Source organism: Aptenodytes forsteri, unplaced genomic scaffold (assembly GCF_000699145.1).
Source record: "Aptenodytes forsteri isolate BGI_AS27 unplaced genomic scaffold, ASM69914v1 Scaffold208, whole genome shotgun sequence".
Classification (NCBI taxonomy): Eukaryota; Metazoa; Chordata; class Aves; order Sphenisciformes; family Spheniscidae; genus Aptenodytes; species Aptenodytes forsteri.
Genome location: NW_008794963.1, coordinates 522,305 through 549,802, shown reverse-complemented (window position 1 = coordinate 549,802; position 27,498 = coordinate 522,305). Strand labels below are relative to the sequence as shown.

At 39.2% G+C, this 27,498-nt stretch overlaps 1 protein-coding gene across 1 annotated transcript in view; it reads right to left on the bottom strand.

Annotated features, from left to right (window-relative positions):
• Positions 1–206: 206 nt before the first annotated feature.
• The window catches only part of NECAB1 (N-terminal EF-hand calcium binding protein 1), a 70,920-nt gene continuing 43,628 nt past the window's right edge, over positions 207–27,498 (bottom strand). The window contains exons 6-13 of the mRNA XM_009275455.2: positions 19,791–19,927; positions 17,246–17,358; positions 14,018–14,094; positions 8,523–8,576; positions 6,868–6,980; positions 4,662–4,739; positions 3,508–3,599; positions 207–573 (exon numbers count right to left, since the gene is read on the bottom strand). Coding sequence (XP_009273730.1) covers positions 545–573; positions 3,508–3,599; positions 4,662–4,739; positions 6,868–6,980; positions 8,523–8,576; positions 14,018–14,094; positions 17,246–17,358; positions 19,791–19,927 — 693 coding nt within the window. The 3' untranslated portion in view covers positions 207–544. The remainder of the gene's footprint in view (positions 574–3,507; positions 3,600–4,661; positions 4,740–6,867; positions 6,981–8,522; positions 8,577–14,017; positions 14,095–17,245; positions 17,359–19,790; positions 19,928–27,498) is intronic.

Below are 27,498 nucleotides of genomic sequence, written 5' to 3'. Positions count from 1 at the left end.
GGGGCTAGAGGCTGTGAAGAGAAAATGGTGCTGCCTTGTCTTGTCGTGGGCAGAAAATTTCCTGTATGAGTAAAGTTCTGTATTAACACAAAAAGTTGTCCCTTATGTTTATTTTCCTAATTAATGACTTACAGCTTCTATGAAAATGTGTGTTCATGTTCATACCTGTTTCTTCTGTAAAAGGAGAAAACTAGCATTAAGTAACAATTGTTTATTAACATAAGACTAGAACTTTTCACAAATATTTAGTCATACCAATAAAGATGCACTTTTCTGTGACAGTTTGGACTGAATATACACAATAGACAGTTTAGCATAGTTGCCTTATTTCAGCTTTTAGAATGCATCATTTCACTGAACTAGTCACAAGAAGAGAAGGTAATAAATGTGTGGTTTTCCATATTTTAAAATGGAAAAGGTCACATCCATAATAACGAACAGTATCACATCATAAATTCATAACCCAGCACACATGTACACTGCTAGATGAATGTTATTGTAGCGAAAACCACTGCAACTTTAATGTCACTTGGAACCACAGCTTCTAGTTGTTATTGAGGACCCACCACGATGCTGAAAGAGAGGAGAATTTATTTATTTGTTTGTTAACATAAACAGTATTTCTACCTTTGGTAGAAATCCTAAATAAAATATCTGTAAGGTATATAAAGAAATGCAGCTAATACTACTTCATTTGAAAGCTGCATACTTTCAAGGACAAAACCTCTCCAGGCAGGGGAAGAATACTGAAAATACTAGGAGAGCTGAGTATAACTGGCGGTGTGTGGGGGGTGGCTTTAGCACAAGAATTGATTATCTCTTTTTGATAACATCCAAAGAAGCATTAACGTGTCATAGGTGTGGTTGCATAGAATTAAGTGCCCAGATCCCAGAGAGCAAAACCCTCCCTCCTGTTCTGCTGCGTGTGTCAGTATTTTAGTGGATCACCGTGTCCCCTGGGTGGTTGTGCTGCCTTTAATGACTTTCTTTCCTGGTGACATTATTGAAACCTAGTGCTGTTCTTTTTACACAACTCTAGGAATGAAGAGCATTTTGCCCCAAAAGTAAGAGAATTGATGGACTTGTAAAATGTTATTCCCGTAAAAGAAGATCTGTAATCACCAGATTATAGACAGGGCTGGAGCGAAACACACTTCTACTTCTTCCCCACAGTCCCTCCCCTTTGCCCTTTTGAAATTGAACTTTATGCAGAGAGGAACCACAAGATTTATGGAGAGAGACAGGAAGGAAGGAAAGGAATTGTGACTGTATCTGAGATGCCAGGTCCTCTTAGCCGGGGGGGTGTTGTAGGCTCAGTAGGTTTTGCACTACCCAGTTTGGGGATTAAATTCATTAACACAACTTGTTTCTGTGAATGTGTCCATAAATCCTTCGATTTATGGCATTTTTCTGAAAGCTGTTATTCTTGGAGAAGAACGTTGAGACGATACTTAAAAATCCTACCTGAATTTGGGCTATGAAAGCCTAGTAGTCTCCGACACATCAATGGATTAATGAATTTTGGCCAAAAAAATGCCAATTTAACAGTTTATTTCATGGATTACAGTGTCGTAAGTGTTCAACGGTTTTCCCCTAGCTTTCATTTCCTTCACCAAAAGGTTCTCCAGTGTCCTCAAGTCCAGATCTTACGTAAAGATGAGGCATTCACTGAAGATGAACTGGGTGATCCATGCCACCCTGGCAGATTGGCCTGAAGCAACTAGGTCGGCTAACAGGTGTGCCGGTGATTATAATAGGTTGTGGTTCCTGTTAACTGATGGTAAGTGAGTTTGCTTTGGGATCGCATTGGATCCAACAGTCGTGAAATCCCGTGTCTTCCTGAATCATTCTCAGCCAGGTAAGTGTATCCTTATTAATTCTAATTAATCAGCTGAGTGAAGACTCTTGGGTTGTAATCTTTGAATCAGATTCAGATTACAATTTAGAATTGTTTCAGTTCTTAGTTAACCAGATGTGTAAAAAACTGTAGATGTGTCTGGGCTAGGGTAAATTTGTTTTTAAACAGAGCTGATCTATGTGCTAGTTGCAGAGAGGTCTTTTTTTTTCCTGATTTTACAGTGGTATCACTTTACGGTGTCTAAACTTCTTTCATGAAGTATACTGGCAGCATTGCAGCTGTTATTTTTTACTTCACGAACATTTTCTGTCTTTCCAATACCAGCATGATTTGTGTAGATCAACAGTACTTTCCATGAAACAAAAGTTCAAATGTCTGCATAGATTTCTAAATAATAGATAATCTATGGAATTGTAAAAATAACTGTGAATGCATTGCTTCCCATTGCCCCCCCAGCAAGGAGTGCACAGTGAGAAATGCTGTTTCTATGGCAACTGTCTGCCAGGACAGAGTGCTGCGGGCTGAAATCCTTCTTAGCAGGCAGAGTCGATGCTTCAACAAGCATTTTGAAATCAGTTTCAGACACTTCTATATTTAGGCATTTATAAATGATGTTTACATTTTGTTTTATGTTAATTGTACTTTAGCTGTGAGTAAACCACCCCTGGAACACTCCTGGGTCATACCCAGGCTAGCTCTGGGACACAAAGTAGTTTGGGAAAAGGCCGCGTTGTTTCCTACAGCCAAGTTTGTCTTAAATCCAGCAATTTCCCAGTAAGATACAAGATTCGAAGGGGGTCTTGGTTCATTAAGTGCAGTCTCCTGATACTGCAGGAATCCCTGGCATGTAATTGTGTGTTTAGATCAGGCTCATGAGGTCTGAAAATGTCTTGGCTGGTTTCTTTTAAGGAGAAACTGCAGGTACAGGACTACGTAATTTTTTTTTTCTACCAGGTCAGGTTTTAGTATTTTAAATATAGTCTGTAATCAGACATACGGGAAATTACGGTTTCGTTGTAATAGATTTGTGTTGCTTAAGATAAAAATTTTGCTGTCCTCCCTCTGAAAATATGGGACTGATGCTTGCTTTGCTTCATCCTGCACTGTCTCTTTTAACTATCATTTCTCTGAGAAAGAAGATGTTGCATGCTCATTGGTTTGTATTAGAAATAGTAATTTGGAATCATTAACACCTTGCTTTTTCAAAGTTGTTTGTTTTTTTCCCTGTTTTAACATAGCAGGAAGCATGTAAAATAAATTGGTTAGTAATTAAGACTCGCATCAGTCAATGTAAATATGATTAAGTTGAAGTCTTCATCAGCAAGCAATTTTTTTCCTGAAAATCTTAAACAGGGTCTGTTTTACTAATCACAAATAGGATTGTTTATTCTAGATATTTTCTTAAATATTATATGCTTGTGTAACCTTCCACTATATAAAATAAAACATTGTGGGTCTTATTCTTGCTGATGCATTTTACATTTCTGTGCTTAAAATAAAAACATTTGGAGTCCCTTTCTCCTTCATATTTTACCAAAGAAAATCTGACTAAGGGTGACATTATGCAGTGGTCCTGCATATGGAACACACTAATATAGCAGAACTCTTCACATGGAATAAACAAAATAGTGTGAAAAATTGATATTTACCAGGGATCAGCATTGTTGTGATGAGCTCTGGAGTTTCCAAGAAGTCCACGTTACTTCTTTGGAATGTCTTGCTGTAATTCATTTGAAGGTGGCTAAATAGTTGTGAAAAATAAGAACAAGAATCAAGTTTTTTTAAAGGGGCTAAAATTTTTATGAGCATCAGAAATTTTACAATTAATGCTATAACAGAGATTTTGTGCTTCAAAACTTAGAAAATGATAGTGGGAGAGGAGACCAGATGAGCTGTGAAGTTCTTGCATGTTCTATTAAAGACACTTTTTCTTCTGTATGCTTAACTGTTACCCTGATGCTCATCTCTTGGTTGTGACCCAGTACAGCGGTTCTTGTTCCAAGTGTGTTGACGTGTTACCAGTGTTCTTGAGTCTTTCTGGAGGTAAACTTTGAACTGGGGCTTTGTTCAAAAGGAAGGAAGCTAAGCTTCAAGAAACTTCTCCGTCTTCCCTCAGAATGGCTTCTGTCTACAGATTTAGGATCGTGGGTCTTGTTTGGGGTTTTTTTTGATAGTAAAAGCAGTTAAGGAAAATCTTTTTCTCTACTCAGTTTCTTAGCCATCTGCCTGCTGCAGGCTAGAACTCAGCTGGTAGGACTTTTAATCACTGTAACTTCTATTTTGGGCCCAAACCAGACATTCTAGGAATCTGTCGGATGGGTTTTTGTGATGTGGATTTGGGAAGCTTTGGGACAGCTCCCCATGACTGCTTGCATGCTTGAGTGCGTGGCTGGATGGCGCACCCCCTGTCTCATTCCTTTCTTGCATTGTCATCATGGAACTATGGTGATATTGCTGTTTCCCTATTTTGCCTCTGATCAAGTACCATACATCTGATGCCATACCTTTCTCTGTTCACTTTCAGACATTTTCTGTTCTGTTTCTCTGTTCACTTTCAGACATTTTCTGTTCTGTTCAAACTAGCTGCATCTTTCTGACATTTCTATTTATACGTTTCGGTATGTTTTAGTCTTTAGAAATTGAAGTATTGTTCTGAAGTATTCACTGTGATGTATTTAGCAAGAAATCGATTAGCAGTATTTGAAGTAATTTGTATTCAGTCCTTCTATGCAACTGCTCTCTAACCTTCAAAACTTTCTGTAGTAGAAAAAAAACCCCAAAACCAAAAAAACCCAAAACTTACCTATTCCAGGCATTGCTGTTCTCCCAGAACTCATAAACAATGAAGCGGGAATCACTTGGAAGCTTCTGTATGGAAACACTAAGAATTGTAGGATAGAACTAATTTAATCAAACGTGACAAAGTTATTGGATGTACACATCTTATTCCAAATTGCTTATGAGTATGAACCGAATGCAGTGATTTTTGAAAAAACAAATAAACCCCCCCAAATAATAAATTTAACAAATAAGTGATTTTGGGAATTATACTGTGAATTATCTGAGCCTTTTTTTTTTTTTTTTCTTTTAAACTCATGGAGTATTTTCATGGCTTTTTATTTATTAATATTTTATCTTAGTACACTTATGATGGACTCTTATTTGAGAAACTCATTTTTCATATTGCTCCAATAGTGTAATTTATCTCAAGAAATGCTAGTCAGTAATAGAAAATAAATCAAGCAACTGTGGTTCAGGGAAAATCAGCTAATACAGCATATTGCACATAGAGAACAGTTCAAGTAAGTTTGTAGAGTAACTTGTGCTGTTTAGTTGAAGAATTACACTGTGAGAAGTCATCCTTTTGTACGAGAGATGCGTCAAAGTGGCATAGAGTTTAGGTGCTTTGGAAGCAAATAGCAATGGAGTATAAAGACAGATAGGCGGATGTCTGCTGCAGATACACTTTTTAAATAATACCTTTTGGTATTGTTTACTTGTCCTTATGTCATTCAGCTAACAATTTATCATGGGTGAAAAATGACCCACAGAATATCTGCTGATCCTCTACACAGAATCATCCCACTTATTATCCTGAGCATAACAGCTTTATAGCATGTAGGGTACTTAGGCATTTGGGTACTCAAATTGGTGTTTAGACATATAGCACAAAAAAAAGTGTGTGTGTGTATATATATATATGTATTTCTCTGAGTGCCCAAGTGTGAGGTTGCTGATCTTACTACTGATGTGCTTGCAAACTGGTCTCAGATTATATTTCATACTGTAATAAGAAATTTCATACAATTTATTGGTTTTCTCCAGCTGTATGCAAAAGTACATTGTAAAATAGCAAAAATATCAAGAACTGTTGGAAAAAATGTCAATGTCATAAACAGCTACAGTGAAAAACAACCGGTAGGTGGCATTACAGACTTACCAAATGCCTGTAAACTTGGGAAAGAAAGTAATTTTTTTGCCATCGCTTGTTAAGTTGCATTCTGAAGTCACGTAAGCTCTCCCCCCCCCGACAAGTTTGCAGTCACTACAGTGTTTGGCTGGATGTTAGTTTTTGGAAGGGGGCTGGGGGGCTTCTCTTTGTTTTTTCCAGCTCTTGGCCCACAAGAGAATTTTATTTTCCTCATCAGTCTGCCTTTACAAGTGAACCACTGCAAAAAGGTCACTCTCTTCTTCCAGCTTAACTTACTTTTTCTGGTCTGTGTGAACACTACTGGTACAATCACCCTAAGTGTGGTGATCTCATATTATAAATTAGGGATGTGATAGGCAGCCTTTGAAGCCTTTGAATATATAGGAAGATCCTGTATTGTGTATACATTACAAAAATACTTATTTCATGATGGTCTGTAGTGTGTACAGTAGTAGCTTTCTCAAGTATGTTGAATTAAGAAATTCAGTACAGTGGTGAGTCACTAAAATTTGTTCTTAACCCAGTTCTAATGTTTTATTTAATTCTAAAAGGAGCAAAGCAGGAATACACTATTTCATTGAAAATTTTGCTTTTAAATTTTTCCTATTCTTTACTATGAATGAAAATTTTAAAATGACAGCCTAAAGGGAAGATTTTTGAAAGCTTCCAAACAAAGAACTGGCAAACAAGTTGGTAAGTTGCTCACTTGCCAGGTGACCACAAATGAAGGATGGCAAATGAGTTCCCCAATAAAGAGTGCCAGCCTAGGAGCTTCCAGAAGCCATGAATTGATGACCTGCAGAGCTGGGAAGTCTTAAAAGATTGTTTAGCATCTTTGCTTTGGGATAGCCTGTGTTGTAATTTTTTGATACTACTTAAAGTCTGCGCGTATACTTTGACATCTTTTTCTGATTTTAGTTGTCTTTGAAAAGCTCTGTTTTACACACTTGCATAACCAGCCAGGAAAGAAGATGTTACAGGTTCTCTCTTCATAAATAATCCAGCTCCATTTAGAGGTTATTCAAGAAATCACACTGCATTCCTTCCTTCAGCCCAGGGGTAATAACACTGTACTTACTGCAAGCAGCCACCCTGAGTAGAAGCAGATTCCACATACTGCTTCAGAGCAAGCCGGAATTCCTCAATGTCTTCTTCTATCACAGACATTTGACGTTGAACGATCATTATGTGCTAATACAAAAACATTACAATATTACTGCCATATCATCTTCTGAATTCCTTGTACTTTAAACTCCAAAAAGTCTATCATAAAACAATAAAAACCACAATCATCAACACCCCCCCCTCCCCCCGAAAAGTTCCTTCGAAGTTTGTGGTCCCTGTTTTAGTGCTTTGGAGTGGAGAAGTAGAAACACCTGAGTGTAGCTTTTCTATCTTGGCAGGCTGAGGCACCCAAAATTAGCATCAACCTTAGAGAAACTGAGTTTTGTCCGAAGCCTGGATGAGAGAGTCTTTTCAGAATAGTGCAAAGCAAATGTTTATCTTTGGAATATTCGATAATACAGTCAGCACGTTTCCTTGGATTCGTCTGTATGCAAGCAGGTGTGAGGTTTGAGATGAGAACGTATTCCCACAATCTGCATTGGATGCAGTGTTACTTTCACTGAGGTGCTCTTGTAGTCTTTTACCTTTCAGAGCTCTGACTCACACCTGAATGAGATGCCTAAGGTGGCCCGTGTTAAATGATGAATAGAGAGGGGTTTTTTTCCTCCACCTTTCTGCAAAAAATGAACAATCTTTATAAACCAGACTATGGAAACACTTGGCAGTACAGAAGACATATTTATCCTGAATTATTATGGTTATCATTTAGCTAATATAAGTAGTTTACATATTGATTTATCCATTGAAGCTTGTCAATTTTAATAATGAAATATATAAAGAAACACCATGTGCTTCTTAATTTATACAACTTCATCTCTTGTACAGCTTTTTGACTTGTTTTTGCCTTGATTATTGATACTGTTACCTCATGGATTATTCCTCCATCATAAGCAGCCTGTCTAGCAATATTGTATAATCTCATTTAAAAAAGAAAAAAAAATCTAATACAACTCCTGTGATGAAATAAGGAATTTGATGGATCATCTATTTTGGTTATTTTTTCCTGTGTATTTGGTTTGCATTTTGTTACGTTTAAAGCCCAGAGTTTAGGAATGCTAGTGTATTTGAAAACTTGATCTTGGGACCCGAACTCAGTTAAAAGTAAGTTTATTTCTGGTTATGATTTTGGTTTTGTCAGTTGTAATATTGATTACTGCTCAACACTAGATGCTCTCCCATCTTCCCTGATAAGGCTTCCTATAGCAGTTTTGGGAGGGAGGGAGGCTGGCTGTACAACCATGATTTAAAGCATGCATGCAGCATTAGAGGATCGGGAACTGAGAAGCTATCACCCCATAAGCACTGCTGCCAAATTCAGTAAAACTTATAAATGACACCTTTTACTCCTTATGTGAGCTGAGTTTTTGCCTCATTGTATCCTTTGAAAACAATGCAAAAATTAATTTTGACCACATATTCTAAGTTTTGGTGTGTTGTGTCTTGCACAATGCATTCTGCTGACTAAAATGGATTCTTATCACTGGGAAAAGGGAGGATGGTGATTTTTTTATTTTTATTTTTTAACAGAAGAGATCAGGTGAGATTGTTGTCTCAATACCTGGCATGGAAAATGAAATGTTAAAAGTCATTATCTTGAAAAGCACTTACAGATTTTGCATTTTCTTCCAAAACTTCCTCTTCAAATGGCTCAAGCTTTAGGTCCTTTCAGGCAGTTGAAAAGAAAATAGAAATATAAGAGGCAATACTACAGCTGTATTTTGGTCTTACCTTTTTAACAAGCTGTTCCACTAGCTAGATTTTGTTATATCTCCAGAAGTTATAATTAAATCCCTTCTTTATTAGCTGTAAGTCAAACACAAGCATTGTTTGCAGAATCTTGCATGTTTCAGTGGTTAAATCCAACCCAGGCTGTTCTGTAAAGTTTTATTTATAATGCTGAGCAGGTAATTTTTCATTTGTAAAAAATCCGTTTGCTCACAAATGTATGTTGGACTTAATTCAGAAAAAACAAGTACCTTCTCAAATTGTCACGTGGACTACGGAGATGAGCAAGGTTGGTAATTTGAAATGAACTATCAGCTACTATTATGCCATCATAAAACTTTATACAGAAGAAGCTTCTTGCAGGGAGGGGGTATAGTTGCAAGGGTCTGTTTTCCAGCATTGAAAAAGATGTGCACGGTGCTCCAAGTCAGGTTTCTGAACTGCTGCACTTGCTTCTGAGGACAGACTGGGCAGCAGCAAACAGATGCATCTCTGAGGCAGCAGTATGCTTGCTTAACACGCAAACTGGATGCGCACTTCATGAATCAGTGATTCATGCAAACACCATCTAGTAATGCACACAAAATTATCACTTACGTGCTAGGCACATGCAGTACCCTCTAACCCAGTGCCATATGGCTATTCTGAAAAATATCCGTATGCCTGAGAAAAAGCAGATCGATTTGCAATAAGGGGCTGGAGCAAAATGCACTCTTTGCTAGTGGTGCTTCGCTCCTCATTGCAAACAATTCTTGTGTAACAAAGACAAAGAAATTTCTTCTGCTTGCAGCTGGGTGAGGATTGATTAACCTCAGGTAGCAAGTGTTTTGCCAGCACAAATACTGTACTCGCTGAAAAGCCAACAAGAGGTGTGCAGGTAGAATTCAAATGAACAGGGGACCTCCACCAGCAGCAGGTGGCAGAGCAAGGCAGGAGTGAAGTAGCAGTCACACAGGAACTGCAGTGCAGCTGTACCTCTCCTGCAGAATGTGCATATGCTTAACACGCAAACTGGATGCGCACTTCATGAATCAGTGATTCATGCAAACACCATCTAGTAATGCACACAAAATTATCACTTACGTGCTAGGCACATGCAGTACCCTCTAACCCAGTGCCATATGGCTATTCTGAAAAATATCCGTATGCCTGAGAAAAAGCAGATCGATTTGCTATAAGGGGCTGGAGCAAAATGCACTCTTTGCTAGTGGTGCTTCGCTCCTCATTGCAAACAACTTGTGTAACAAAGACAAAGAAATTTCTTCTGCTTGCAGCTGGGTGAGGATTGATTAACCTCAGGTAGCAAGTGTTTTGCCAGCACAAATACTGTACTCGCTGAAAAGCCAACAAGAGGTGTGCAGGTAGAATTCAAATGAACAGGGGACCTCCACCAGCAGCAGGTGGCAGAGCAAGGCAGGAGTGAAGTAGCAGTCACACAGGAACTGCAGTGCAGCTGTACCTCTCCTGCAGAATGTGCATAGAAAGGCATGAAATGGGGGGCGGGGGGGGCAACACCCAGCTTTAATAGCTCATTTGTCAGTGCAGACACTTCAGATAAAACCCCTGAGGGAAAATGCATATTCCTGTGGTTCTTCTATACTTTCAGTGCAATTTTTTTCTAGGGAAACCTAAGGAAAAAGAGAGGAAAGGAATGACTCAAGTTGTACTGTAAACTTTCTCTTAAGGTACCAAGAAAAGAATTCTGTTTTTTCCAGTATATATAACTTTAGAACTTGAGAAAAAAGACGGCTTACAAGACTGATTCTTGGTTAAATTCACCTTTGACAGAAGACAACAGAAGAGTTACACAATACTAAATCAACCATTCACCAGGTAGTTTTCCAGTAGGAAACATCCAGTAGGTTGGATAACTTGCTGGCCCTCTCAAGAAGTTAAAAATAATCTATACAGCTTCTTCAGTAATATTATGTCATTAGACAGGGCATGACTACACAGATGAGGCAAGTCTACACAGACAGCTTGCTGTGACCTCGGAGCATGCGAGCACTGACATACAGTCCTCATCTGTGCAGAAAGAGTGCTCAGGCATCAGCTGACTCGATGTTGAGCGTGAGTGAAGTAGCCCAATGCGGAGATGAGAGCTCCTGCCAGACAGTTATCATGCAGCCTGGAAATGAAAAGTGACCAAGACTGCAGCTCAGAGCTGAGGCTTTACAACGCCTACCTCACCTCAGCTGAGAAGTGGTAGCTTCTGAAATTGTCTCTTAGTGTGATTGTGTGATCCTTCTAATCTGCTTCAGGGCAAAGTCAAAAAGAAGAGCTTTAGTAGCTGCTGAAAAGCAGCTAAATGTAACACTTGGTTGGATGTGGTGGGTTAACCTGGAACATCATCTGGGCTAAAAATGATTAAGTTGCTGCAGAGAGATGGCATATGTAACGGCCTGATCCCAGGTGGGAAGTGGTGACCAAATGGTTGGTCACCACTTGATGTTTCTGTCTAATTCATTTCAGCCTGAAGTCAGTGGTCATTGAAGCGATCAGCTTTGCTTTTTCTTGACTTTGCCTTTTCTTGACTTTGCTTTGGAACAGAGTAGATGGGCTGACAGTCTCCTGCTGCTAAGAGGCACTGTCATCCCTTTTGCAATATGTACCTGTCCCAGTCGTGACCCAGACACTGTTTTGCTAGATGCTGTTTAAACATGGATCACAGGGAGCTCCTCCTACTGTAATGAAGTGTAAGATCTAATAAAATGAGGACAAGAGGGAATGTCGTTAATACAAAAGAATTCTCACAGTCTTTTTAACGCGCCTTAGGATACTTTATAGGACCAGAAGTTTTATGATTTCTAAGTTGCATGCCTAGTAAATTGGGTTTTTTAGTTCACAGAGGCCAGAAAGAAGTGCCAAGAGAAGAACAATCAAAGGAGGTGGTTCTGGAGAAGCTGCAGAAATGGTGAACTTCTCACCTCTCACAGTTAGACCTGGCCGTGAGATACAAAGTCAAGCAGATGCAAAGTCTGTCTATTAGCAAAAGTAGGTTTGTCTAATTGCTATGTTTTATTAATCAAGTTTTATATTGATAAGGAGATAATTATGGAAGGTCTATGCCCTGCTACTGTTTTCCTTTGGCACTGAGCTCCTTTTCAAACTGAGGTTCTCTGTCATTTATCTGTAGCAGATTTGATCATTTTATAACATCCTTGTTGTAAGTTTATTTACTACAAAATAGTTGGCTGCTTTCTGTAACGTTTGCATTGCATTACTGCTGTATGCCAGGTTTCTTTTTTCAGTAACATTCTTTAAAATGTTAAGTTTCCTTAAACTCCTTTTGGCATCAGTCCGTGTTGGGAGGTCACTGTGGCAGGCCAGCGAGCTACTGCTTCCAAAGCAGAGCTGGGAGTAAAGCTGGACCAAAAGCAAGAGTTACATTTCATGATGGTCTTTGACATTTCAAAATCTAATTTATAGATGTGCAGAAAAAATCAAGTTGCTATTAAAACGTCATTAACATGGCAACTGCTGTATAATTGCTTTTCTCATGCAGAAATGACCTCTGGGAGGAAGCTGTTGTGTGCAGACAGATGAGTATGCCCTGGCCAGAGGCTTAATGGACTGAGCAGACCATGAGGAGCTGCTGAGCATAGCAAGGAAGAGAGTGAGAAGCTGACGGAAGTTACAGACAGTGCCACAAGGAATGGCCGAATTTCATGGCTGGTTAAGGAGAAGCGATGCGAGAGACTGTCAGACCTCAGGGATAACCAAAGGGAGTACTGGGCTCCTTTTCGGGAGCAGAGTCTTGCAAGGCTAGCAGTGCCGGGGTGACTGTATCGGTAATGCAGCTAATCAGTAATAAGGCAGAGATAACAGAAATACCACATTTTTGTCCCAAACTGGGACCAAAGGGGAAAAGTAATTAGGGGCAGTTTGTTCACTGGGGAGGGAGCAATGGTAGAGAAACATCAGCATGCTTGTCTTGCTGAGCCCTGTGCCGGATCACCACCATTTATTCTGTCTTCTTGTTAAATCCCTTACTTAACTATCTTTTAGGTATATAATTTGCTACTGAACTCAAGTTGGACTAGCAGGTAAGTAGGAGGAGACGCTTGTCTGCCAGGACCCCAGGTGTGAGCTGATGCCTAGGTAAGGGGCATGGGTCCAGCCACAAGTACTAGATGGACTTGAAGCCCATGATAATGTTCACGGGGGAACGTCCGTCATGATCAGCTGGAAAGAAGGAACAGGATCAGGCTGTTGCACGTTCATGTTTCTGTGAGTGCTGCCTGTCTGTTTGCGGCTGCTGGTGAAGGCACCCGTGCTGGTGTGCGTAGATCCATGTCCTTGGAGTACATGCACAGCCTTGCCGCTGGTGAGCACTGACCTGCAGGGAGGGGCGGCATCAGCCGCGCTGGGACTGGAGCAACTCCTGGGTCTGAGAGCACTTCAACCGAAAACCTGGCCTCTAGTGGACCAGGAGGAAGAAATCCCCTGGGTCCCAAAATCCACTGACTTCAGCCACTCCCTTAGCACCTATCTGAAATTGTCTGTCTGTCCTTCAATAGGGACACTTTAGGTAGAGAACAACACAGGAATTTATACCTTACTTTTTCTTCTGCTCTTCTTTGTTCTCCAAAAAAAAAGAAGTCGCCACACACAGACATAAACCAACTTTTAAAACCTAGGGTAGCAATAAATCTGATTGATTGAAAACAAAAGAAATAGATATTTTCTGCACAGACAGATATTACTCCGGTTTTTACAAGCCCTGGGAAGCCTTGGTATCATTGGATCAGACAGGTCATTCGTCAGACGCCCGGAGGGCTCTTCTTTGGCGTGGGAACCGCAGGCAGTCTCGGGGCTCTGGGGGCTGGTGCAGCCCCAGAGCTGGGGTGGCTCCCACGGCTCCCAGGCAGGATGGTGGGATTTGCATCAGCTTTTGGTCGAACTGTACTTATTAGGAAAGTGTTTTAATCTTTATAAATTAGTATTCTCTGATGGGGAAGGAGGAAACAAAACTTTCTGTCAAGCTTTAGTGGGAAAGTTTGGAGAGGAAGAGAAAAAAATCAGATCCTAAAAAGAGAGGCTTGTCCCGTGTTCCCCAAAACAAGCATAACTAAATACAATAACATCCTCCAGTCATAGAATAATGTGACTTTTCAGATCTTTATGAAAAGTTGGATCTGTAGTGATGGGAAGGGGAAAGAGGAGCTTGGGAAAACCATGTCATGCTTTCATGAAATAGGAAAGAAGACGGTGAAAGGAATATGTAGGCATTTAATGAGTGTTAGCTCTCTTAGGTGATGTTGACGTTTCGCTCGTTATTGATTGGAAAGACTGTGACTGGGACATTGAAAGCATTTGTGTTTTAAGGATTGCTTTACTGAAAACGAGAGAACAAACAGGTAAAAAGAAACACACACCTTCTTTTCCAGCTTGTCAATCAGCTTTTGGAGTCTGGTTATCTGGGTCATCCACTGGCTGTCTTCCTCAGTCCAACCTTTGGAAAATATAAATAATGAACACTTATAAAATGTTACTAAATGCTGGAACATAGTGTATTCACTTATTTTATAAAAAAGTTTAGCTTAGCTTGCAATTTATTTTGCTTCTCAAAGATTGTGCTGCAACTAGTTCAATGTTCATTTAGGTGTAACTAAAGGAAAGCATGATTATGACTATATGAATCATTTTCTTTCTTTTTAAGATAGAATAGAAATCCAATACAGAATGAAAACTACATTCTAGATTAACGCCAGTGCTTTTGAAATCATGCTGATACCTGAAGAAAGGAATGCTCTCCTCTGCAGATGGAACGAGTTTATAACCTGAGCACCTTCTGCTCAAAATGCAAAATCAGCTTGGGGGTATGTGTGTATTAAAGCTTTCTCTGTCTTAATATTTTCTTAGTTTGCCATTTCTTAATCTTCTTTACGTGAAAGTTTCTATAAAAGTAAGAGTCAGCTCTTCTGCTGCATAGCAAGCCTGTCTCTGGGTTTCCTTTCAAATACATCCCATGGAAGGACCATGTGCTGTGTCTTTTCTGCAGTTCCTCTTTCCCCTGAGAGCACTGGTGAAGGTGAAAGAAATGCAGTCAAGACTGACTTAAATATCCTGGCATGGCTGATACAGCTGAGGCGATAGGATCTTTCTTCCTCCTGCAGAGAGATAGCAGACCTGCTGTAGGGCCCTGACTGCAAGGACATTGCTGTGGTTGGCCTGTTGCTGTTCTTAGGGTCCTGACACGGTGCTTCCAGCAGGATTCCAGGATTATTCAAAGGTTAGGAGTATATATGTTCCTTCCCAATAAAAAATACATTCTTATGAACAGCAGAAAAGAACTAATTGGGTGTACATGCGCAGCTAAATGATCTAGGGTTCTGGCATGGCATGTTGAGGAATCCTGTTATTGAGGGATTCCTGAACATAATCGTAGAATGTCTCATATGCATGAGGAATCCTGTTATTGAGGGATTCCTGAAGGAGCGTCCTAACATAATCGTAGAATGTCTCATATGCACTGGGAATAAGGAGCTTTCTCTTCATTCAGAAAAGGTTTATTTAGCTGCAATAGCTGTTTTTATACTTGCACTCTGTGGTGTTTTCAGCTTTGTTACAGTCATCTGCAATATGCTGTCTTAGGGGTTTTCATGTGTTCATCCACTAACTATGGATATAATCTTGCAGTGGACTCTATAGCTGATTTAATAACATTAACTGGATGTCCCTTGCAGCTAATGATCCTTTTTTACCTTTCCAACCAAACAGTGTTCCTAGGTGCTTGATGAATTGCAGCAATATGTTTATTAGGATTGATCATTCCTATGCTAGATTTTTCTAGAATGAGATTTTGGTTTTGAGATGTGTAATTTATGCCTGTGGTGACTGCAAATTTTGACCAACTCAAGACTGATTATGTTTCATCATAATAACTTTCCTATGTTTATTTTTGTCCCAAGTCATGGAATTCAGCAGCAGAGGAAAGACTAAAGACACTGGAAGTTAATTGTGTCTTGTGTCTTTATATGGGTAGGACATGACCCTGTCAGAAGACTTCCTAGCTCTCCATCTCTACTGCAGTCATACTTGTGACTGTATAATGACCTGATGTCATATAGCAAAGGTGAAGCTAGAAAATGTTCTACAAAGGCACAAGCATCTCTGAGTCTCCCTAAAGTCTCTGGAAAATTTTGCTTTGCTAAAGTCTCAAGAAAATTGTCTATCATCAGATGGAAAGGATAATACTCAAGGAAACAGATACGTGCATTAGGAGAACAGTTCCTGGCATCTCCCACAGTGTGAACGTGTACATAAGTGATTGCTCTAAGGAGAGAGGAAGGTTGTTTATCAGAAACTGAAGATTTTTCAACACATGCTCTTGATATGTGCATTCATTAACCTGCTCATTTTCCAGCTGAGAGTTCTTGTGGCACTTGGACCATGTTTTGACCAAAGAAATCCTAATGCTGGGCACGTACCACAGGTGTGGTATGTAAAGGAGGCAGAGTGTGGCTTTACCTGAACAAGTACGAAGGCTAAAGAAATGCTGGCTTGAGTGTTGAGTGCATATACACACCTACAGTGTTACTGCGCCTGTGGGCAGCAGGCAGTAAGGAGGAAGACCAAGTGCCAAGACAAACACAAATCTTGTCTAGGAAAGTAGGCAGCTGTTAGACAGCTATTAGAATAGCTGTAGAGAAAGATGTTCGCTCTTTAAAATTACATTAATACAGTAAGTGGATTTGGTACAGCTTGCATATGTTTGGGTTCCTTCTGAACTCTGTGAATAAGGAGTAGAGCAACAAGGCTATGTGACCTTCCTTGTTATGAACACCAGCAACTCTCAGCAAGGGACCGAACATCATCCTGTATCATTGCACTGAATGAACAGCATCATTTGGTGAGTGGCAGAAAGGGAGACATGAATGTGAGTGACAGAAGGGTCTTCAAAAGAGGGTTAAAAAGCAAGAGGTAAGCATGTGTCTGCAAGCAGTGAGATCTGCATGACTGGTCAAGAAGTGGGCTTGACCCATCGCGTACTTTGGTGTTTCAGTCATCTTCATGCCTTGATTCCAGGAGACATCACTAAGCCTGGAGATGCCTTCACTGCAGCCTTATGCTTAATGTCACTGCTTCCAAAGAATCCCTTTTACCAAAGTACCCTCTCACGTTTTCGAAAGCAGAAATGCTGTTTCAGATTTTTTTGGTATCATCTTAAATGATTTTTTTTTCCTTCAGGTTTTGTATTTTCCCTTTCTGTTTCTTGTTTGTTCCCCTCAGCTGGGATGTAAGTCATGACAGAGAACTTGGTTCTCTAAGTTATAGCCTTTTCATTCTTATCTGCAGGCTACAAATATTAACTAAGAAATGTTGAATCAACCCATAGCCCCAAAACGATATCACAGTTTGGCCCATAATTACGTATTTATTTTTTATGAGTTCAGATCTATTGGTACATATTCATTTTCTTTACAGTTTGAACTAATACCTTCTATATTAAATTGAAGATTGATTTCTGTCAGTAAAGTATCTATCTGAGTTAGTTACCATGTCTAAATTAAATTTTTGAGAGGAAGATACATGTATATTTTTTCTGTATATGTGTGTGTATGCACGTGTTTTAAATATCTTTAAAATGTGAAATACCATACCTGTGCTAAAACGAGGGCTATTTGGCGACAGGCTGTTGTTCCTCTGAAGCCTTCGAGCTGAGCGTTTTCCTGGCCATTGAATTGAGAGCACTTCTGGTTTTGTTGGATCTTGTCTGCACAGAAACACAGGAGACTTCAGAAGGTAAAACATGTGGGAGAGCTCTCCTCTCTCTGTTCTCAAAAAATGTGCTCGTATGTTCCCTTTTGAATTAAAAAAGGAGAAATACCTATTGAGACAATGGAATTATTTTCCAGATTTTCACTATTACTAATTAGTTGTGTTTAGGTTACTAGTCATTAGAGAAGTAAAAAAAAAAAAAAGAAAAGAGGGTTAAGCTGGTGTAAACCTATCTGTTAGGGAGAGAAAGCTCGAGGTCAGTGCCTGTCCATGATGTGGTTCTGACCTGACCTGAGGAACCATTCACACCGTTTCTTCATTCATGGGAGTTTTGTAGCATCTCTGCAGAGGAACTGGGGGCACAAGAACAGCTAAAAGTGAGATATGAACTTTAAACATTGACCTCTTCAGCTTAAAGATTGAAAAGATAAACAGCAACTTGTATCTGTTAATAAGGAAGGAAAACTGATGAGAATTAGCTAATATTGGATGGAGGACAGATACATTTCCAGGACCAGCATTGAAACATAGCAGATACAGAAATGACTTATGTTTGTACTGCGATGACAGAGTCATTGAAGCTTCAGAGTTTGTGTGAGGACTGAAGGCTGTCTCTATGTGGTTCTTCATCATCGTCCAGCTGGAGAGCAATGAAGGACCAGGACTATGGTTATTTTTTAACAGTTAGTTGGGTAAGTGGTTGCAAAGAATATTAGACAGTATTCTAAACAGTTTAGTAAATAATTCCCTGGTCACTGCTTTGGAAAACTCTCTGGTCTCCTGAAGCACAGAATGAAGGCTCACCAAAAGCTCACACACTATGTTAAGGAGATACTTTAGGATGGTATTTTCTGCAGCATAAAATCCCTTCACAGTAAGCCAAATTATGGCAGTTTCCAACTGTGAGCACTCTTAAACTAGTTTAGGAGTGTCTTAATGGGATTTTGATTCAGACAGTTTGCCCCTGAGCTAAGGTAAATGTAATTGAAAATGATTTTACATAGGGACTGGGGCATCTGCACTAGGAACTAATTCATTTTCTCCAAGATAGCTGTAGTTAAAGTGCTGAGTTTGCCTGGCTTTTCCATTGCTACCTCAGAAAATGGGGAAGATGGTATTTGGCTTAACAGTGTCACACCTCGTTCTCATTTTCTTTGCCACAATCCAAATTCACCATCCAAGAGGATATTTCTGAACAACTGTACTAATGAAACTGGAGACAGAAGTCTCCACAATGCCCTACCAGACGGTCAAAGCAGACGAGAAAGCTGGCAGCAAAAGGGATGATCATATCACCCAATTCTACGCTCCCAAGTGAGTAGTTTGAGTTACTCAGATGGTCTTTCTAGACTGTATATCTAGAGAGGCTGTCCTAAGAGGCAAGTCAGAGAAGTCAATGATTACTCCAGAGGATGTAAGAGCACCTAAGTTAGGCTCCAGCTCTGAACTGGCTATCCAAGACTTCTTTCTCTCCCATCAGTTGTGGGGGGAACCTGGAAAGACGTATGCATGAATGGAGGGGTATATACCGTGCATACTTGGTGCACCCTCAGCCCTTCAAAACCTGCTTGATTCCTGTGGTCAAGCTGCTGGCACAAAACTGCTGGCCCAGCGTATTATTAATGTACTTCAGAGATCTCAAAACCAACAGCAAAACAAACAAAATGACATTTCCAAAAGAAAGAATGAAAAAGCAATGCATTTTAAAACATATGAAGTGTTGAGATCATCTTTGTCCATGAAACACAACAGTGTTCCCTATCACCTTTAACAGTAGCATACCGAGGAAAACAAATCCATAAAGCCAAGTACCTTTCAAAAATGTTTTGATCCTTGATCCTACAAACCCTCATCTATGAGGTCATGGTATTAAATTCAGCTAAACCCCTTGGACGGATATAGGTTACCCAGGTGATTGAGAGTTTATAGAGTTAGATGTTAACCAATACGATGGCCCTATGTTCTAGGAAGAAGCTGTAACAGCAAGAGCCTGGCTATCTCTCCTCTTAACATTGGGATTGATATGCAGCCAGGAATGAAAAAAAAGGATAAAGCCGGAAGAAATAAACAAGGAGACAGTCAATGGTCTTAGTAGTTTCAGAGCTCTTCACATTGCAGTGGTCTGGTTTCTGCATTTGATATTAGATAGTCAATGGATTTAAAAAGAAGTCAAAGGAGCAGAGCCTAGGATGTAACAAAACGGCCCTCCAACATGCAACCCACCACAGGATCAGATTGGAACCTGCTTGTATTCAGTTTCAGGAAAACTCCTATTAATGAGTTCCTATATGGAATAAAAAGTGTATCCTTAATTCTCCTGTTATTCCCTACATCAGGTTGCTGGGTGAAATGTAAAATGGTCTTGGAGATTCATGGTGACCCTGCTCCTCACCCCCTTCACTGCAGCTGGGCAGAAGGTTTGCTCACCTCTCCTGCCGAGTCTGCTCCTCCGTGGTTTCCATGGCACACTCCAGGGAGCTCTGGAGGGACTGAAGCTGATTCAGTGTTTCCTTCAAAAGAAAGCGAGTCACAAACTGCTCCAAATTAGAAGCTTCCTGATAGTCCTAAAAATTACACGGAAAAGAAAAGGTAAGGATTTGCCTACTAGGTTGGAAATACGTGAGGGAAGATTCAGACTTAATTCAGAAAGGAAGCAGCTTGGATGTTTTTGTGCTTATACATGCAAACCACATAAGCAACCTTTATGTTTCTGGACAGAAAGACCTCTGAATTTCCAGGTATAGACACTGATCCCACGCAGGCTGAGAGGCCCAGGTACACCGTGGCACAACATAGTTTCTACTCAAAGAAACCCTTTTCCTTACATTTCTTAACTCCAGTTGATGGCAGTACCACATTACTAATTATAGTATGGAAAAGCCAAGATATGATTGACAACTGCAGAAGTGAATCTAAAGTTTTTATTCTGATCCACTCTTGTGATAAGATGTTTATCTAGCCCACTGGCCTGTCTCTGACAGTGATTATGGGAATAGTCTTTGAGCAGGACGTACTTAGTGATACTGCTCTGAAAAACTCCACCAGCAGTTTAGCTGAAGGACTGCCTGTACCAGAGAGATTGCCTTCTGAATTTAACAGTCTTTGACTGATTTTTGTTCCTTTACTTTGTTTAATTATTTTTTAAACCATGTATCTACGTATTTCACAATTACATGAAATGCATCTAAATGTTCTTTGAGTTGGAGCTTGGTAATTAGAAAAGTTTGCACCTATATTTAGCAGTCTGTAATGGTTCTTTGTGTAACAACATTTCCAATATGTTTTATGTGTTCAAAAATATTTATGCCTATTTTGTGCAGATAATTTCAGAAATAAATTCTTATGCCTGCTCTCTCCCTGGCCCAATGAATCATATTTCCATGGATGGGGTCAACTTTAACGTTTCTGGCAAGCCCAGATCTGCAAAACTCAGTTCTGCAGTGACATGCAGGTAATGCTGTGTGAGGGGGTCACCCATACAATAATATAAATGCTCTCTTCGTTGTTTTCTCATTAATAAATGTAATAGAGAGGATAGAACAGACCCCTAGAGCCTCTGCTTACTGTGTAGACCTCCCATCAGGAGCAGAGAAGGAAAATGGACTTCCATCTCTTAAACTCTGAATGAATTTGTTGGCTCCTACTCTGGTGAAAGTACGCTGGTATCCATTTTTCATATGCCCTAAGTCTGCTTATGTGTGCAGAAAACCCACTCAGCTGATCTTGAAAGCCTTTGGGTACAATTCCATCTAAAATGGTTTCATAAAATATGAGGTGCATTGAATGAAAGATTTCTCTAGTTACCACATCTGAAGATAGATGATGGTCTGTTACCTCCAAGCTTTAACGAAAACTTGTCATTTGAATGGTGTTGCCTCCTACTCTAGCTGAGAACCCATTTGAGTATTTTTGGCAATGCATATGGGTATTCTTAAGCTCTTCCCTGTTCTTCCCAATGTGAATTACAGCTGAAATGCCTTTTTGACTTTTAGACTTCTCAGAATTTTTGCATGTATGTGTTCGCAATCAGAACACAAATATGGGATGTTTTGAAATTTAAATATAAAATAAAAGATTGTAAGATAATAGCTTTAAAAGCATTTTGCTCTCAAATGAGAGCAATCTATTCACAATATATGTTATTAAGTTAGTTCTTGTTGGAAGACTTCTGCTACAGAAATCTCAGCTGTTAAACCACCTGTGAATCATCAGATGTTACTTATGTAGCCAGGAGCTTCATGGTCTTCTACATTTACTTCTTCTGTCTTCAGATTAATCAGGTGTGAGCCACTCTCCAACAAATAATTCCTTATTTATACATTTTAAAAATAGATACTCATGGGAGATTGTCTGTCTACCTTTTGAGTGAATACCTGAGACTCACATCAGTCCTATAAATAACTTCTATGGCAATCTTCATGAATACTAAATATTATTATGCAATAGGAAAGCTGATTTTTTTTCGTCTTCTTCTAAATTGTCTCCATTGTAACTGATTTAAAACTTTGGTGGACCTGACAGAGATCATTTAATTTCCAAAAATTTTGATTCTCTGTGGCATGTTAGAACAATGTGTGCGAATCTGTGTAGCATCAGAAGCTAAATAAAACCCTGCAGTAGAAATCCAGGGTATGTTTTAATTTTTCAGCTTTCGCCAGTGCTCTTGGAAATAAGTGAACAAAACATGACAGAACTGACCATTTCTTTTAAGTTTTTGAAAACCAAAGCAATTTCACAAGAGGATAATCAAAGTGTTTTAAAATTCTGGGCATCCAAGAAGTAAATGTTGCAGATACCTCCATATAGCTTCCTGCTCATAATCATGGTAAATCTGATACCAGCATGCTGAATTACAGCTTAAAATGTACATCAGTACTGTTTCATTTTGCAAACTGTTCAGGTGGGCCCTTGCTGATGGGGGGTTCATATAAGCATTAGCTGTGTAATACTTGCTACTGTCTGAGACTGGCTGCTTTTTGACTCCTTCAGAAATGCTTTCCTGCATCTGAAAGTTATTAAGGTTTTTTTCATCAGAACTACTCCAGGTTTGTGCATTGCACCAGGATTTAGTCTTTTTTCTTCCTGTTCTGTTGTCCTGTAAGTTCTATATTTAAAAGCTTCCCTATGGAAAAGGTCCTTGTGATCCTTAATTATGGCTTAGAGTTGCCTTATCAGGTATACAGAGCTTTTTTGTAAAGATGGGCTAGGCAGGCAGGATGCTAACATCATCTGTGGGAGTCTAGAATTATCAAAGACTCTTTCCTTATGTATATTTTACCCAAATATTGGTGTTTACAACTCTTCTATGTGGAATTACTTAACTCTTTTAATGCACCCAGTTGGGCAAATGGCTACTCAATATTGTTCTTTAAATAATGGCTCTGAGGCCAGCAATTCTGAGCTCACAGCAACGTTGGGCAACTTTGACTCCTGCCTGCTGAAAGATAACTACTCCTACCTGTCCGTCTAAAATTCTTCGAAGATCATGGAAGAAGGTATTCAGCATATAGAAATTGTCAGCATTATTATAATTTAAGTCATGGAGGGAAAAGTTTGTCCGTTACAATTCAACTTAAACCTGAACTCCAGCTCTCAGCAATGAGGAATTACCAGCCGTGCTTTGTTATCGTTTCAGCATTCTACTTCCTACAGAAAAGTGCCTTCATTTGCATTTTACTAAAGGCATACTGGTAAAAGACTTAACTAGAAGAAAGAAAATGTTAATTCTGAATTAAGAAAAATGTGTATCAATTTAGTAAGTGTGTATTATGGTAGAATCAGCTTAACTGGCATGCCCAGCATTTGTATTGTCAGTATACTGCACCACCAATTAATAATGGGACCCACTGATGGCATCTGCACGTAAACTAGAAAAATGGCCTGTTTCTTGAATTTCATTAGCTGTAAATTACCGTTCATTAGCATATACATTATACTGCACAGCAGTTTGGGCAGTCCAGATGAAATAAGTCTGTGTTAACATATCGTTCTGCTTGTTAGTTTTACTGATTGTGAGTGAGTGAGGGTAATTTTCCACACCTTCCTCATCAAGAGACAACTGCGACCTTTTATGAGCAGCTAAGATTTGAGTTTCCATTAATGCAACTGAAAATACACCTAATTAGTGATTTCCCTGTGGAAAAGGTCACCATGGTCTTTAAAACTAGCTTACGGCTATCTTAAAAGGTGCAGAAGAAGTTCTCCTTTTATAAAAGCAGAGGAGGCAGGGCTTAGCTATCTCCTAAGGGAGTCCACATCTGGGGGCTACCACAGGTTCACCAACTTTCTTGATCCTCTCCAGCCCTGGTGCCAGCCCCAGTCCTCTCCCCTTGGGTGACCTGACACCACGCCGATCCACTTACCAGAAGAGCAGCTCCTTGAGATGAGGAAGGAGGGAGATACCTGTGTTCGCTTACTTGGGGCAAGCATTGGTTGGGACAAAAAATAACTCTGAAATCTCTCAGAAGGGGTGGGAGCTTAGGCAAGGTCTCCACAAACTTAGTGGGAAAGGATGTCTGGCTGTCATCTAGTCCAACCCTCTGTTCAGAGCAGAGCCAACTTCAAAGCTATTTCAGGCTGCTTGGGGACATGTCAGCTGAGTTTGGAATATCTCCAAGGATGGAGATTACACCATCTCTCTGGTCCACTGTTGCACCACCCTCTCTGTGCAAAGTATTTTCCGTATGTCTAGTCAGCATTTTCCCTTCCACAAGCCGTAGCCGTTGCCTCTTGTGCTTTTGCTACGCACCCCTGAAAAAGACAATGTTGTTTTGTCTTCTCCTATAACTCTTCTTTAGACAGTAGAATTACATCTTCTCTCAGCCTCTTCTCCAGGCTGAACAAACCTGGTCCCCTTGGCTTCTCCTTTCTATATTGCTATTTTGCTATGTAACACTTTATAACTTATTTATTTGTAACATTACTTATAATAGTTATTTATTACTGTTATATTACTTTGCAATTTTCTGTTTCCTATTTCATATGTCGTATCAAAATAATTTCATAAAAAATAATTATGCTTATCTTTAGAGAAAATACCCCCAAGGCAACTGAAAAGTAGTTATCATTGAGTAAAACGCAGTGAGGAATAATCTATTTAAATTTCCCTTGATCATGGAATGTCTCCTGCCCTGTGTGTTTAGATCCTACATTAGCGGGACAACGCCCTGGGTTACAACTTTAAATTGAGGATATTAAATTAGTCAGAATAACTGTACTAAAAATGAAAAAGGCTTGAATTCTTTTTCATTCAATCACTAAGATCTAATTCTTCAGACTGTAGGACAGAGTCAGAACAGAGTCAGAATAAAATCATAATTTCAACAGAAGCCAGATCCAGAGATGCTCACTGCGTTGACTTCACAGAACTGCAACTTTTACAGCATCCTCATTGTAAGAGTGAGCAAAGGCATAACATGCCAAACTATTAAATAGATTCAACTTCAATTTTGGAGTGTGGCACAAACTTTACAAGTTTATCAAAGTATTATATTTGGAATAAATTACATGTTTAAATTCTGCCTAGAGAACTGGAACAGTGACAATCTCTACTAACCACTTGCAGCGCTGACATAAGAGCAATGAAATAAAATAGGCAGCCATGGGTGATTACAGGAGAATATTTACACGCATTTGTAATAGCGTCCATCAGAACAGCACAAGAGTCTATCACGCTCCTTTACTGGGATTATTGAAAAAGTAATATACTCTTATTGCAATAATAGTACGTACAAAATTCATGCACAGACAAAACGTAACTCCCATTTAACTGCTATTAAGTGCACCATGTAGCTTAGAGACAAGAAACTGTGTTTTGGCCGTGTTTTATATCAGCAGGTAGCAGGGATATGTGTAATGCCGTTGCTCCTGGGAGAAGGTTGTAAGAATACAAAGAAAACATCAAAGCTGTCGATGGTTTTGATAGGTATCAACAGGAGAATGGCTAGGTTAAATGTTTCTTTTTCTGCTGTGAAGTTATTTCAATACACTTTTATGTTTAAAGGTATGGATATAAACTTAATTAAGTTGTTTTGGGTTTTTTTTTTTAAGTTCTGACTATTTAATACATCTTCTCTGCTACCAGCAAAAATTTGAGCATTGTCTCTTTCTGACCCAGAAAGTGTAAGACTTCTACAAAAAAGATCAAAGAAGTTCCCAAGAGTTTTCATTAGTCTGATAAGGAGCTCGGAGGAAAGGGGTGAATCTCTAGAATATCCTTGCACGACTGCTCAGAATTCATGGCTTGCAGCTTTTTGAATTTATCTGTGTTTGACTTCACTTGCACCAATAGTCATGATCTTAAATGAATTTTATAGATAGAAAATCCTATGAAATGAAATTCTAAAACTTCATTTAATAATGTCCCTAGATAAAAATAGCTGTTTATTCGTAGGGTCCTCTCTGCCTTGTAGCAGGGTGCAACTGGTGATATATTTAGCACTATCACCAGCACTCTCTTCAGCTGAGTTTACAGATGAACAGTTGAGTACATGGATTTATGCAAAAAGAATCCAGACTCCAGTTCTAACCACTGACAAGTCTGTCTCATCAGAAATTAGAGAATGATAAAAAAACAAACCAAGGAATTTAGGTCAAGTCATCCATGGTCAAAAGAAAAAATGTTCTGGATGGTTCTTTTTAGGAATTTACAGACTGCGTTTAATGAGCTTTTATAGCTATTTTAGCTAGAAAAAGTAGAATATGAGAAACAACTATGCCTGCAAATAGGAACAGTTCTTAAAAGCCTAGGGCAGCTGGAGCTTAGTAACAAGTTCATTTATTGCTCTGATATTTTGATGTTACTACTTTTTATTCCTTTGTTGACTTCTGAACACTCAAAAAGGATTGGTTGAAAAATTCCCACCAAAATTTTAACTTGATAAAGCTTTGAAATTCAAACAACACAAAAATGCATTGAAGGCATCTGCTTTACTCCACTTTCTTCTATTTTTTACTGAAAAATCTTTGACAATTCTTCAGAGTTCAGTCAAGAAAGTCTTTAGGACTTTCTTCAACAATTGCTTTAGAATCCTCTCTCATTTTGTAGATCTAATGTTGAACACTGTTAGTATTTTAGAGGGGTATGTTTGGTCTGATATTAGAGCTGAATGAAATGTCTGTGAGAAATGGAGGTGGGAGTAGTGCCATACCTGTCATTTCTTTGAATGAACAGTATGTATGAAATTTTGAAATTATTGCTATTTTTTTCTTAGAATGAAAATTGGAACTATTTTTTGACTAAAAGAATCTTCTTTTGTTCTTATTTCAGCCCAACAATTCATGCATTTTTTGCTGCAACATAGCCAACATCTGCCTGGAAGGGTAGGATTTTTTTTTCCCCATTCAATTTTATATTCTTGAGGCTGGGCACTGGCAGCGCAGGGCACGTAATGCCTAATCTGGAGGCAGCCACATCTTTTATTGGTTTTCTGGCTCTGCCTTTCCCTTTGTCTCCTCTGTGAAAAGCATGAATTTATGGCAAATCTTTCAACGCTCATTCCCCTCCATGGTATTAACTTATGACATCTATGCAAGTGGTGCCTAGCCACTGAAGGTACCTGAAGATAGCTGATAGGATGTGAAAACACACCGTTAATGCAAGAAAGACAAATCCTGAGTCTGCAGTTTGCTTGACTAGCTGGATGATAAATATTCTGAGAGAATGTTTTCTGATGTGGAATTCAGAAAGTCCTCACTCTTTGTGAAACTCTCTTCTTCATCTATGATCTTTTTAATCAGTGTCTTACATCTTCTAAATAATTATGAGAATCAAAACCCCTACGCACTGTAATGGAAGGAGGTACAATATATGTCCAATTAAACTAGTGTAATAGAGTTAACTGTCATTAAAAGACAGCCTGAAGCAATCAAATATACAGGAAGAATTAACTGTGCAGTTAAGAAATACATCAGATTGCAGTATTTTTGTCAGTTGTCTTACAGTATTAAGTATTAATCATTGCATGCTGCAGCATGTACCACTGCTGCTCTTTATGTCTTGACCTTCATCTGTCTGCCTTCAGTGTTCTATATAATCTTCATCCTGAACAGATCTCTATTTCTTCATAAGGCATAATAAAATGAATAACTCCTTTTTGTTCTGGCTTTTCATTTCCAGTGGAATCTGGATATTTTG